We start from the raw sequence: 15,111 nt of genomic DNA, 5'->3' as shown, positions 1-15,111 counted from the left end.
GCCTTAGTGGTTAAAAGATCAATAAATTATTTAATCTTTTTTAAAAAAGGAAAGGAAAGGAAAAAAAGAGAATTAGAAATTAGAAAAGGTCACTATGATTCTTTGTGGGTCACTTCTGTGATCCATTGGTCACAGGGTTGTTGGGGGTGGACTCAGGATAAGAGAAATACAATCTGCCATTTCTAGGCTTTTGTGTCTTCATGTGTATCTGTTCTGTGCTTGTTCTTACTCCAAAGGATGTTCTTACTCCACTGTGTTGTGTTATAATCTCTCGTAGGATTACATAATTCCATGCTTGTGAATATATTATATACTATATACGCACGTGCGTATGTGACCTTTCCCATGTTTCAAATCCTTCATAAAATCTGTCTTTTGACATTTAACGACTTCCTAGGGTTTGGCTTTGATACATATGCCTGTTAACAGATTGGCTTTTCTTGTATGACTTTCTATGCTCAACTCTGAGTTTAAAAAAATAGCATGGAATATGAAAAATTCCCTATTTAGGCAAATTTCAAACCTAATTCTGATAATTCTTTAATTATTTTATGGTTGATGATGTTTTACATCTTATGGATCAGGTTTTCTTAAACTTTTTCCACTCATGACCCCTTTCTGTCTGAGAAATTTTTATGTGACCCTGGGTATATAGGTATATAAAATAGGTATATATAACCTTTTACTGTTGCCAAATTTTTCAAACACCCCCCCCCCTCAGATTCAGTTACACAACCTCATATCTCAGCCTACAGTTTACAAAGTTTTGCTATAGTTGAGGAAACTGAGGCTTATCAGCACAATCTGCTGTCTTTGAGGTCATAGGTGGATGGATTTAGAGCAGGAAGGACTTTAAAGGTCATATTTGTCCAGTACCTTGATCTTCTAGATGAGGAATTGAGGCCAAGAGAACAAGTAACTCAACCAAGGTCAGACAGCTAATAGGTATCAGAGGAAGAACACAAACTTAGGTTTTCCTAACTCCCAAGTCCGGCATGCTATTAAACATATCAAGCTTCTGTTTGGTCACATGGTGAGTTTAAAATGTATGCAGAAAAGTACCCTATGCAATTTGGAATGTGTTTGAAACTTGACGAAAAGCTTTTATTTTCTGTTTTGCTGAGTCAAAATAATAAAGATTTTTTTAAAAAATGGAATTAAAGTGAAATTAAATAGCTATTTAAGGCCCATTGCTGAATTACTCAATCATTTAAAAAATATATCCATTTTGGGGGGTTTTTTGTGGGGAGGCAATGAGGGTTAAGTGAGTTGCTCAGGGTCACATAGCTAGTAAATGTCAAGTGTCTGAGTCCAGATTTGAACTCAGGTCCTTCTGAATCCAGGGCCGGTGCTTTCTCCACTGAGCCACCTAGCTGCCCCCTATGTCCATCTTTAAAGTGTTGATCTATAAGTCTCTTTTTAGCTCTAGAATTCTTATTTTATGATTCTCTGATTCTTTAATGATGACAATTTGGATCTGAAGAAAGTCAACCTTTCTATTCTCTAGAAAAAGAAGCTTGCTGAATATTGCATTTAATGAAAGACGAAGTAGGGAAGAGTGAAGGCATACTTGGGGCAGCTGAAAGACAACTGGATTTAGAGGTCGAGTTCTTGGGTTTGAGTTCTGTATTTGTCATTTGCTATTTGTGTGACCTTTAACAAGTTGTTTGACTTTTCTGGGCTTCACTTTACACAGACCAGATTCCCTCATGAGGTCCCTTCCAACTTTAAAAACAAACAAAAAAACTACCGTTCTAAGTTGGTTTCAAAGAAAGTCCCCGAAGGAAACAAAAGGGATGAGAGAATCAAAATGATTGCCTCAAATGTACAGTATGTCCTCTGTAGAGGACAGAGGGCTTTGGCAGTATAAAAAGCCTATAACCAAATTGCTCCACTGAATCATTAGAACTATAAGGACACTTGCAAAAACAGAAATACTTGGAAACTCTTCTGAATGGCTCCATTGGTGGGACCCCTTCTAACTTTGGCTTGGAGTACTCAAGTGTCTAGAGTCTAAAGCTCAAGACCTGTAAAGCATCTAATCGGGGTTGGTCCTAAGTGCTTTTCCAGCTTCTGCCTGAATAGTTAGTGGATGTCGCAGGCTTGGAACAGAAGCCGGCCTTGGCCATGGTGTGTCAGTCAGCTGTGGTGCCGGAGCCCCCATCATTTCATGTTGTGTTCCTTGAACGGTGTCTGCCGAGGACATTTTACACAAGATGTCATTAGAAGCCAAAATGACTTCTGTTAGTGTCAAAGCCCTTTGGGAATCCAGGCCCTGAAAGAGACATTTGTTGCAATAGAACTGATTTACACTGAACGGCAGATGTCCCATTAAAAAGCTACCCTTGTGACTGTTGCTTGAATTTCATTCATCTCTGTTCTCTTTCCATTCACAAATAAACTGTGTTGTTTTTTTCTGGACTTCCCTCCTCCCTTTCCTTCTCCCCCCCCTCAACCTCCTCCTACCCCCTCCCCAAGTAGAATAACCTGGTGCTGGGGATTCTGATAATAATCCCTAAGCAGATACAAGTGTAAATAAGGGCCTCTCACAGCGTGGACACTTTTGACTTGACCAGATCGATGTCTGCTCTTGAAGTATAAATGCTTGCCAAATCTTAAGGTTCTTTAGGGAAGTTTGGATGTAGATACTGGGAAGTGAATGTGGAGAAAAAAAAAAAAAAAAACATTGGGCCTAGATCAGGTTTCCTCTTCTGGAATTTTAACTGATAGCTCTCTGTCTTCCAAGCTGCCGAAAAGCTAGTCCTGTGGTTTGGGTTTGTAAATAGAAAGGTTGCCGTAGTCCTCTTGTGCATTATCCATCTTCTTCCATGGAGTACTGACACTATGTAATGTAAAATAAGAGCTTTCAATTTGGGATGGAGGGTGGGGTAATCTTTAATTCCATAGCTTGTGTCTGGTCAGACAGAGGTGCATTTAGTTCTAGATGTAGTAAAACTAAAGTCAAATAACTTAATTCTGGCATAGGTTGAGAATAGAGAATACTGATAGCAGTGTGTTACCTTGTGCTTTAAACAGGAACATGTGATTCTATTATTAGATGTTAACACATTACAGTAATAAGGAAATCAAGGCCATATAAGGCACCAGCGAGCACTCAAACAAGGAAGCTGTCTGGTTAGTGTGAAACAAATGTATCATGAATTGGAAATGAGCATGTGGACTAAATGTCTCTGTGCTAAGAAAAGTGTACATTTTATTTTTGTCTTTCAGGAGAAGCCAAAAATCTTCCTACTTATCCGGGGCCAAACAAGATGAGGGATTGCTACTGTACTGTAAACCTGGACCAGGAAGAGGTTTTCAGGACCAAAATAGTGGAGAAATCACTATGGTAACAAATCTTGTTGCTTTATATAATACCAATCAGTTCTTTTGTTTTCTTTCCTAAAAAAAAAAAAAATCTGACCATGTCAGTCTTTGCCCTGCTTTTTCACTGAGCTGAATGGGGGTGGGGGTGGGGGGAATAGGATGGAGAGATGGAATAAGTAAATCGTTGTTTGCATGAGTTCTAAAGCTTGGCCATCAATAAATAGGGGTTCCTGATCCCCTTGACTGCTAGTGTTCTCTCTCCCAGCCTCCCTTGAATTTAACAACTTTGTATATATTTATTTATTTTATTTTATTTTGTGGGGCAATGAGGGTTAATTGATTTGCCCAGGGTCACACAGCTAGTGTCAAAACTTTGTATATATTTATAATGATTAACTTCATATTTATGCCATCTTGTTCAAATGTATTTGTTTCCCCCATTCCATTGGAATGTACGATCCTTTTGAATAGGAATTATTCCATTGTCTGCCCCCCCCCCCCCCGTGCCTGGAACATAGTAGGAACTTAATAAATATCTGTTGATTGATTCATGATTTACTGGGCTCTAAATAATAACAACAACAACAATAATAGACATATATAAAGAATCTTAGGACAACTTGACCATATAAATATTTCTATATATTTTTCCCACATGGGATAAATTTGATACCTTCTTAATCTATATTGAACATGATCTTTTCAAACAGATAACAGTTTTGAAAGGGAGAATCTTTGTCTTCTGACAAGAGTTCTTTCACATGCCTTCTAGTCAAACCCCTTATTTTACAGATAAGGAAAATGAAATCCAGAAAGTTTAGATGACTTGTCCAAAGTCAAACCAATAAGAGCCAAGGTCCAAACCCAGTTCCTGGACTAAAAATCCATTTTTCTTTCTCATACTCTGTACTGATATGGTGTTGTGGAGATCCAAAGTCAAGTCCTGGTTCTCACTCTGACTAGCCCTTTAATGTTGGACAGATCATTTGGCCTCACTGGGGTTTAGTTTCATCATCTGTAAAATGGGGATTTGAAAATTTAGGAAAGTGCTTTAGACATTTTCACGTGCTCTAGACATGAGTTGTTATGATTAGAACTGCTTTTCTAGATTAGCCATCAGAATCACTGAGTGCCTGCATGTGGAACCTGAAGAAAGTCAACAATCTATTTTGGGGAAAAGAAGAATCCAGAAGGAAAGACCAGAAATAAATCAGATGGGAGGTTGAGGAGTTAGCTGTGTAATCTAGAAACCTTGAGCTCCTGGTATGCCATGGAAGTAGGAGATGAAGGAGTGTTCAGGACTGGAAGCAGATACACACACACACACACACACACACACACACACACACACAGAGTGGAATTAAGAATGACCACTTTTAGAATGGCACGTCAGCCTTTCCATTTACAAGCCCAAACCCTGTATAACCTTCAGCTGCTCAAAATACTGAGAGAGCTGTCAAGTGAAGAGCCCAGAAGAAGAAACCTGATCTACCCCTTCCCTTCCCCTTTTCCCTTACTGTTAACTCCCAGCCTCCCCATACCAGACTCATTGAAGCACCTGAACATTTGGCAGATACTTCCCCTTCAGGAACAGACTGCTCCAGCTGGCCCAATGGAAAGTGCCCACACTAGGAGCAAGGCCTCTTTATTTATATTTGGATCTGTTAGCATCTGACAAGGCAGTGGACAGAGAACAGTTGAAAGAGTGGGGAATAGTAAAGTAGAAAGCGTTTTATTTTATTTTTAATCTTATTTTTCAATTAACAAGAATTTATTTTATTTCCTTTTCTCCTTCCTTTCCTCCTCCACAATGAGAAAGAAAAGAAACACAAAACCCTTGTAACAAATATACATAGTCAGACAAAACAAATTCTCATATTGGTCATATGCAAAAATGTGTGTTTCATTTTGCTTATTTTCATTACCTTTTAGTTACGAGGCAGTTGACATTTTCATCATGGGTCCTCTGGAATCATGACTGGTCATTGGGTTGATCAGATTTTTTTAAGTCTTTCAAAACTGTTCATTTTGATAATGTTATATTATAAATTTTTCTCCTGGTTCTGCTCCCTTCACTCAGCATCTTTTCATACAAGTCTTTCCAGGTTTCTCTGAAACCATCTACTTCATAATTTCTTATAGTACAATAGTATCCCATTACCTTCATAATCATAATTTGGAAACCATTTTATTGTAAAGATTAGATGGGGGCACTGATATCTGTGTTCTTCATTCAACCATTAGTGGTCCTGAGAAAGATGTTTTCAAGAAAGCCATTCAGAAAGCAAAGAAGAGCTTCAATGTTCATTAGTAGAATCTTAGAATTTAGAAATTTAGGAAGAAATGTTAGAGGCCATCTAGTTCAATGCCTTTATTTTACAGGAGAGTAAACTGAGTCATAGAGAGTCATTTGCTAACGTAGCAGAAACAGGATCTGAGTCCAGGATCTTTTTTCATCTTTCTGTGGGATACCTAAGCCTGATTTCAGTTTCAGGTTTAGAAATGTTTTGTGTTTTCATCAAAACAGCTATTTTAAATTTGAATTTTAACAGATGAGTTGTATTCTTGCACATTGAGACTTGTAAGTGGGAAAAATAGCAAGTTCTGATGATTTACTCTATATAATTTATAGAAAACTGTTAAAGATCTCCTGCTCCTGAGAGCGAACGGCAGAAGCATGTTTTCCTCAAATCCATATGTCTCGTTGTTGCTAATAGCTCTTCTTAATATGCTTTTAGTGCAGTCTTCTCTGAAGACATGGAGATTTATGGATTGTTGTCATTTCTGTTGTTTAAAAGTATGTCCTGGAATGTTTTAAAAAGGCATTTACTTGCTGAATTTCACTAAAAGAAAACAAAAATCGGAAGTAGGGTGCCACTTACATATCATAACCTTAAAAACAACAGAATAAAATCCCCAAACCCAACAACCTGTTGTTAATTATAATCCTGATACTTCTTAAAGGCATGTACTTGGGTTGCTGGATCAAGATGTGAGCAGGAAATTGGCACTTTATCACCCCCTCAGAGATGTTTTTTCATAGTTTTACTTCAAGGAAAACATTTTTAAAATCACTATTCATGAGTGACATATCCAGTACTGTAGGTTGGACTTCTTGTTTTATTTTGTTTTAATAAATCTTGGATGAAGCTCTGAACAAAAACTGTTAGTAACAAAAACTGTCACCATCCTTCTTTACTTCATCTATTTATTTTCTGACACTAGCATGTGTGTTCCTAGAGAAGGAGAAATCAAAATCAGAATACATTCAAACCTCACTTGTTTGGAACCTGGCTATCTGGCAACCTCAGTTTTCTGCAACAGAACTGAGAACCTAGAAAGAAGCAAAAGTCAAAGGGGGATGGTGGAGGTCAAACCATCAAAGTAGATAACTGATCACTATTACCCAAACACACCTCAGTCTTCCCTAAAAACCTATTTACAATTATTTTACATGTACTACTAAGAAGCCGAGTTTTTCGGTTTTCAAGGCCAAAGTATATTAGGTCCATTAAATTAGAAGAGGGGAAGGTCTTGGATAAAGGAGTCTCATTGATAATAAGGATCAGTAATGGTCAGATAATAATAAAGGAGGGGACAGAAAAATGCTTAATTTGGAATCATTCTAAGGAAGTGAAGAAAATATCTATAACTTTTGTCTTACAGACCTCACCACTAGGCATTAACCTTAAGGTCAATAATAAAAAAGAAAGGATATACACACAAGCACACATATGCATATGCTTTTCTTATATATGTATGTATGCATATGTATACATACAAATTTACATGGCCTTTTATATATGTGTATATGTATGTGTATATATATATATACATATATCCCTTCTTTTTAATCATTGATTTTTTTTATTTTTTAACATTTTTATTTAAAGTTTTGGGTTCTGAATTTTATCCCTCCCTCTCTCTCTCTCCCCTCCCCCCTCCCCCCTCCCTGAGATGGTAAACAATCAGATATAGATTTGACGTGTAATTGTGTAAAACATTTCCACATTAGTTATTTTGTACAAGAAGACTTTAATAAAAGAAAAAAAAGAAAGAAAGAAAGTGAAAAATAGCACACTTCAGTCTGTATTCAAACAATGTCAGTTCTTTTTCTGGAGGCATGTAGGATGCTTCATCATTAGTCCTTTAGGATTGTCTTGGATCATTGTCTTGCTGAGAATAGTTAAGTCATTCACAGCCCTTCATTGAACAATATTGCTGTTACTACTTACAACATTTTCCTGGTTCTGCTCACATAGCTATGCATTGGTTCATGTCAGTTCTTTCAGGTTTTTCTGAAATCATCCTCCTTGTCATTTCTTATAGAACAATAAAGCTTGTTTAAGCCATTCCCCAATTAATGGGTCCCCTTAATGTCCAATTCTTAGCTACCACAAAAAGAAACTCTATAAATATTTTTGTACAAATAGGCCCTTTTCCCTTTTTTGAGATATCTTTGGATAGCCCTAGCAGTGGTATTGCTGGATCAAAGGATATGTACAGTTTTATAAGCCTCTGGACATATTTCCACATTGCTCTCCAGAATAAGATCAGTTCACAACTCTACCATTAGTGCATTAGTGTCCCAGTTTCTCCACATCCCCTCCAATATCCAATATTTTCCTTTTTTGTCACATTAGTCAATCGGATAGGTATAAGGTGGTATCTCAGAATTGTTTTCATTTATAATTGACCTTCTTGAGGTTAATGCCTACCAGTGAGGTCTGTGAGCCAAAAGGTATGGACATATCACTTTCTTTTTTGTGTGTGAGGCATTTGGGGTTAAGTGACTTGCTTAGGGTCACACAGCTATTAAGTGTAAATTGTCTAAGGCCGGATTTGAACTCAGGCCCTCCTGTATCCAGGGCCAGTGTTCTATCCACTGTGCCACCTAGCTGTCCCAATATATCACTTTCTTAGCCAAAATGTATGCATATATCACTTTCTTAGCACACACACACACACACACACACACACACAATATTCCCAGCAGCACTTTTTGTAGTAGCAAAGAACTGGAGGAGACAGCATAGATGATCTTAGAGCCCGGAACATCTGGGTTCAAGTCTTCATTCTAACACATATGACCCAGGGCAAAGTGTTCTAGTCGGCCAAGTTTTGTAGTAGATAGATTGAAGAACTTGGGATCAGGAACACCTGATTTCAGAAACTTATTACCTATGTGACCCTAAGCAAGTCACTTAATTGATCTGTGCCTCAGATTCCCCACCTGTGAAATGGGGATAATAGCACCTATGTCATGGGGTTGTTGTGATAATCAAATGAATTAACATATAAAGTGCTTTGCAGACCTTAAAGTGTTACCTAAGTCTTGGGTTGTTTTTATTGTTGTGGTGGTGATGGTGGTGGTTTTTTTTCTGAGCAGTCTATACAGTAGGTTGCAAAGGTGTCTTAGGTCACCTTGAGGGCCGCTATACTATGTTGCCATGACTTTTAAAAATAGTAATCATTTGGGATGGAAGTTTATTTCTAAAATGGAATGCTAGGGGCAGCTAGGTGGCGCAGTGGATAGAGCACTGGCCCTGGAGTCAGGAGTATCTGAGTTCAAATCTGGCCTCAGACACTTAACACTTACTAGCTGTGTGACCCTGGGCAAGTCACTTAACCCCAACCGCCTCACTAAAAAAAAAGAAAAGAAAAGAAAAATTAGGGGCGGCTAGGTGGCGCAGCAGATAAAGCCCCGGCCCTGGATTCAGGAGTTCCTGAGTTCAAATCCGGCCTCAGGCACTTAACACTTACTAGCTGTGTGACCCTGGGCAAGTCACTTAACCCCATTGCCCTGTTAAAAAAATAAAAAATAAAATGGCATGCTGTGTAGCATGAACTGAAGAGGATATAACCTAGAGAAAGAGGAGGAAACAATTGAAGTAATCCAGATGTGAGGTGATGAGCTTCTGGTCCAAGGTGATAGAAATAGACATGGATAGGAAGAAGGAAGAGATGGATAAGAGACATTAGGTAGGAAAACCGAACAGGACTAATAGTCTACAAACTGAATACTCGACATTTGAATAAATACAGTTGACTCCATTGCCATTTTTAACCTTGGTTTCCAAGGAAGATGCTACTGATAGTGTTTCTTTTTCAGTTAGCTTGTTTGAGTAGCAATAGGTTTCAGTTACAGCATTTAAATGTTTCTACCCAACCTCCAGCTGCAAATACTACTAGGCTTTCAAGACTGAGGTTATGCTGAATAGTCTATGTAAGAAAGTTTCTGTTGATTTCTTTAAAAAAGAAGTTGAATCTATATCTTGTAGCTCAAGTTGTCTTTTGTTTTCTTTAAGCTTCTGAGACAGGCCAATACTAGTCAAATCAGATGATACTTGCCAGTCTTCCTTGGTGAAGTAGAAGGGTGGAGTCCAGAACATCTGGCAACAATCCATTCCCTTTTGCCTCTGGGAAAGAAGTCTTTCACTGAAGCTAGGTTAGCTATGGCCCAATGGTAAATGTGCAATCATGAGTTGTGTGTGACAGAAAAAGAACATTTTCTCCATTTCCTTAGAGTTTTTTCCCCCATACATTCAGTGTTGCTTGCAACTACTGTAGATTAAAAGAGAAGATTCTTTGTTTTGGGGGGTGGGTGGGGAGGTAGAGGTGGGAGAGATGTGGGAGAGAATTTTAAAACAACAGAGCCTTAACAGATGCTAGTTGAATATGTTATATTTATGAGAAAGTTTTTCTCTTTTGTAATGACCTGAAAAAAATGATTAAGAGCTAGAATTTTTATTTGATGAAGAAAGATTTTTCTCCCCCTGTGTCAAAAGTGACTGTTATCACATTGTACACTTTCAGTTTTTCCCAGCATGTAAATGCCAACTCTGTACATTGGTCTTTGGATTTCTTTTTGTGATGCTGATTGGAATTGAATTTTGAGGTTTGAGCAAGAAGTTGCCTCTTTCCTTTTGGTTATACAATGAAATAGTACTGGGCCTTCCCTAAGGCGGGTCACTCTCTAGTTTCTGAGAAGTATTATTTTTAGAAATTCTTTTTTTTTTTTTTTTGTGAGGCAGTTGGGGTTAAATGACTTGCCGAAGGTCACACAGATGGTGTCAAGTGTCTGAGGCCTGACTCCAGGGCTGGTGCTCTATCCACTGTGCCACCTAGCTGTCCCCTGAGAAATATTATTATTATTTTTTTTGAGGCAATTGGGGTTAAGTGACTTGCCCAGGGTCACACAGCTAGTAAGTGTTAAGTGTCTGAGGCCAGATTTGAACTCAGGTACTCCTGAATCCAGGGCCAGTGCTCTATCCACTGCGCCACCTAGCTGCCCAAGAAGTATTATTTTTAAGAAGACAAATAATCGAGTATCTTTATTATAAGAAGAGGAATTGGGTTAATATATGAAAATAACTTTAAATAATTATTAAAGATAAAATAATTTTTAACGTAATTCCAGAATACTCATGATGAAACATGCTTCTCATCTTCAGATAGAGAGGTGATATACTCAGAGTGAGATCGAGTTATATTTTTTGTTTTTAGATATGGCCAACAGAAGAATTTTTGTTTTGCTTGACTATATATGTTTGTAATGTGTTTTGTTTTGCTTGCTTTCTTAATGGGGATAAGGAGGGAGGAGGAAGTAAGAAAAAATTCAGCCCTGAAAATGAAATAAAATTTTAAAATGATTACCATCAACTGCAAGAATATAAGTCCAAATGCAGAAATATATTTAATGTGATTGTACATATATAACCTATATCAGATTGCTTGATGTCTTGGGGAGGGAGGGACAATTTGGAACTAGAAATCTTACAAAAACAAATGTTTGAAACCATTCCTACATGTAACTAGAAAAAAATAAAATACTTTTATGATTAAAAAAAAAGAATATAGCTACAGTTCACATTATACTAGAAACTGGAAAAAAAGAAATGTAATATTTTAAAAATTACTATTAGTAACAAAAAGAATACTATTAGGATGAAGAGTTAGATCTTCTTTTTTTTTAATGTATAAAGTATTTTATTTTTTCCGTTACATGTAAAGATAGTTCTCAACTTTTGTTTATACAAGCTTTACAATTTCAGATTTTTCTCCCTCCCTCCCCTCCCTCCCCCCCTCCCCTAGACAGCAGGTAATCTGATATAGGTTATATCTATATATCTATATAGATATAGATATAGATATATACACACACATATATATATATACACATAATAACATTAATCCTATTTCTGCATTAGTCCTGTTACAAGAGAAAGAATCAGAGCAGTGATGCAAAACCTCAAAATAGAAAAAAAAAACAACAGCACACAAAACAAAAGAAATAATATAGTTCAATCAGTATCTATACTCCACAGTTCTTTCTTTCTTTTTTTTTTTCTTGGATTTGGAGATCCTCTTCCATCATGAGTTCCCTGGAACTCTTCTGTACCATTGCATTGATGAGAAGAATATAGTCCATCACAGTAGGTCAACACTCAATGTTGATGATACTGTGTACAATGTTCTTCTGGTTCTGCTCATCTCACTCATCATCAGCTCACGTAAGACCCTCCAGGTTTCTCTGAACTCTTCCTGCTCATCATTTCTTACAGCACAATAGTATTCCATTGTATTCATATACCACAACTTGTCCAGCCATTCCCCAATTGATGGGCACCCCCTCATCTTCCAATTCCTTGCTACCATGTAGAGAGCAGCTATAAATATTTCTTTGGGCAAAAGACCTAAAAGTGGAATTGCTGGGTCAAAGGGTATGCACAGCTTTATTGCCCTTTGGGCATAATTCCAAATTGCTCTCCAGAATGGTTGGATCAGCTCACAGCTCCACCAACAATGCATTAGTGTTCCAATTTTCCCACAGCCTCTCCAACATTTATTATCTTCCTTTTTTGTCATTTTAGCCAATCTGATAGGTGTCAGGTGGTACCTCAGAGTTGTTTTAATTTGCATCTCTCTAATCATTAGAGATTTAGAGCATTTTTTCATATGGGAATAGATAGCTTTGGTTTCTTCATCAGAAAACTGCCTGTTCATATCCTTTGACCATTTCTCAATTGGGGAATGACTTGGATTCTTATAAATTTGATTTAATTCCCTATATATTTTAGAGATGAGGCCTTTATCAGAAGCACTGGCCTCAAAAATTGTTTCCCAGTTTTCTGCCTCCCTTCCAATTTTGGATGCATTGCTTCTGTTTGTACAAAAATTTTTTAATTTAATATAATCAAAATCATCCATTTTGCATTTTATAATATACTCTATCTCTTGTTTGGTCAAAAACTGTTCTCCTTTCCAAAGATCTGATAGGTACACTATTCCTTTCTCTCCTAATTTACCTATGGTATCACCTCATGTCTAAATCATGTATCCATTTTGACCTTATTTTAGTATAAGGTGTAAGATGTTGGTCTATGCCTAATTTCTGCCATACTATCTTCCAGTTTTCCCAGCAGTTTAGAGTTAGATCTTCTAACCCTCAATTTTATAGATAAGGAAACTGAAACCTAGAGAATTTAAGACACTGGATAAAATTAGAATTTCACTGCGGGGGGCGGTCCCCTGATTCCAAATCTTATGTTCTTCTCTCTGTAACATTTTGTCTCTCTCTCTATAGATGAATACATACTTGAAAATATGGCTTTACTAACAAATGTATTTTCATCTTTATAACAGTTGTCCTGTTTTCCTTTCCTTTATCCTCCCTTCTCCTAATAGTTCTGGTAGTTGGACTCAGGGAGGTGGTCAGCAGTGGGGAAAAAAAGGTAGTGCTATTTGTTGATGCCAAAAGATCCTAGGTTCTTATATCAGAGCCTAATGGAAATTCCATCATCACCTTCTCCCAAAGACAAAGTGGTAGGGGCTACCTTAACTTCCACCCCCCAGATCTACACCCATTTGTCACTTCTTTTGCCTTTCTAGGATTCCCCAGCTACTATCTTTTTTTTCTTTTTAGTGAGACAATTGGGGTTAAGTGGCTTGCCCAGGGTCACACAGCTAGTAAGTGTTAAGTGTCTGAGGTCGGATTTGAACTCAGGTACTCCTAACTCCAGGGCCGGTGCTCTATCCACTGCACCACCTGGCTGCCCCAACCCAGCTACTATCTTAACCTAATTACACTTGGATGAAATGTTTCTTTTCTTTTCTTTTTTTTTGGGGGGGGGGGCGGGATGCTGTGTTCTGGGATGTAAGGTGTTGGAAGTATGAGGGAATCAGTTTAAACAAGCTAGCCTTTGGTTAAATTTTAGTATGAGCATTTTAACCTGGAAATCCACAAACACTAAAAAATCAGGGCCTAATTTATTGTTTTGTTGATTGTCTAGTCTTGCGGGAGTGATAGAGAAAATGTTAATAATGCAAGTTAAACCTAAAAATGTATCATGATGTATTTCTTCTTTGGGGAGCTGGTTGTTAAACATTTACCAACATACCACTGGACACTGTCACTTTCCCTAGGCCCTGTACTGCCCTTCCTATTGCCTCTGAAAGAATGGCCCTGGACTATCAATATCCCATTTCTTTGGAAAGAAGAGATCTGATCTGTAACTTTTATAAATTGAGAGTTATAAATTAAAAACTATATGCTATTTAGTTATGGATATATGTAGTCTTGGTAGTAAACACTTAAAAGTTTTCTGTCTTCCAGTTTAAATATGGCTTCAAAGGAGCCTCCAAAAATATGATTTATTCTCTTTGGCATAACTTTAGCAGAGTGCAGATTTGTTGGAGTATAGCAATTCTGAATGTAGTGTGAGAAACTTGGCTTGATGAAAACTCACTATATTCTATAGGAAGAGATCCGGAGCTCATTTTAAAAAGCCTTTTATTGATATTTTGTTCACTTATATTTTTAATATATTCTCTCCCAGAGAGTCATCCCTTATAAGAAAGAATAAAAAAAAAGAGGAAAAAAAAAACCAATCAGCAAAGCTAATGAATACTTTAACCAAGTCTAACATTATATATAGTGTTCCACATTCCTACTAATGTACCTTTGCAAAGAAGGAGGGAGGCAAATGCCTGTGTTTCTTCTTTTGGTTCAAGCTTAGACATTGTAATTTCAGTCATTACTATTGCTCCTTCCACTTATGTTGTATATATTGTTTTCATGGTTCTGATTACTTTATTTTTCATCAGCTTCTATACTTTTCTGAATTCATTGTGTTCATACTTTCTTATGGTGTAGTAATTAATGTTCTATGATAGTTGTCTACTGCAGTTTGTTCAGCCACTCCCCACTTGATGGGCATTTGTTTTGTTACCAATTCTTTACTGCTATAAATATTTTGTTATATATAGCACCTTTCTTGTTATCATTGACCTCCTTGTGCATATGACCTGCAGTGGTATCTCTGGGTCAACCCACCAATAGTACATTAGTGTGACTGCCTTTCCATAACCCTTCCAACATTGATTATAACAATATTTGCCAATTTGTTGAGGATAAGGTAAAAACCTCAAAGTTGTTATGATTTTCCTTTCTCTTATTAATGTTTTGGAGAAATTAATGGAGTTAATAAGCATTTATTAAATGTTTACTATGTGCCAAGAACTATGGACACATATAGCAAAGCAATGCCTGCCCTCACAGAGCTTATATTCCCATAGGGAAGCCAACAAGTACAAGGGAATCATAGCCAGGAAGGGGCACTTTGGCTAGGAAAGTTACAGGTACGAGGGGTGTGACCATATGGGAGTAGATTGACACATTCAGGAACAATGATTCGTGGTTCTAGAGCTAAGAGAAGATCTGTGGGTACATGATGAAAAGCCTATTGGCAGGACTTAAATGACCAGAGAGTAGAGATTGAAGTG

The 15,111-nt window shown here is 37.3% G+C and overlaps 1 protein-coding gene across 2 annotated transcripts in view; it reads left to right on the top strand.

The window, feature by feature from the left end:
- Positions 1-15,111, top strand: part of RASA3 (RAS p21 protein activator 3) — a 294,331-nt gene that overhangs the window by 88,706 nt on the left and 190,514 nt on the right. For both annotated transcript variants that reach the window (XM_043994627.1, XM_043994626.1), the window contains exon 2: positions 3,232-3,349. In XM_043994627.1, the coding sequence (XP_043850562.1) occupies positions 3,232-3,349 (118 nt within the window). The remainder of the gene's footprint in view (positions 1-3,231; positions 3,350-15,111) is intronic.

This window comes from Dromiciops gliroides, chromosome 3 (assembly GCF_019393635.1).
Source record: "Dromiciops gliroides isolate mDroGli1 chromosome 3, mDroGli1.pri, whole genome shotgun sequence".
Lineage (NCBI taxonomy): Eukaryota > Metazoa > Chordata > Mammalia > Microbiotheria > Microbiotheriidae > Dromiciops > Dromiciops gliroides.
The sequence above is the reverse complement of the archived record's forward strand: the minus strand, read 5'-3'. Positions and strand labels throughout refer to the sequence as shown.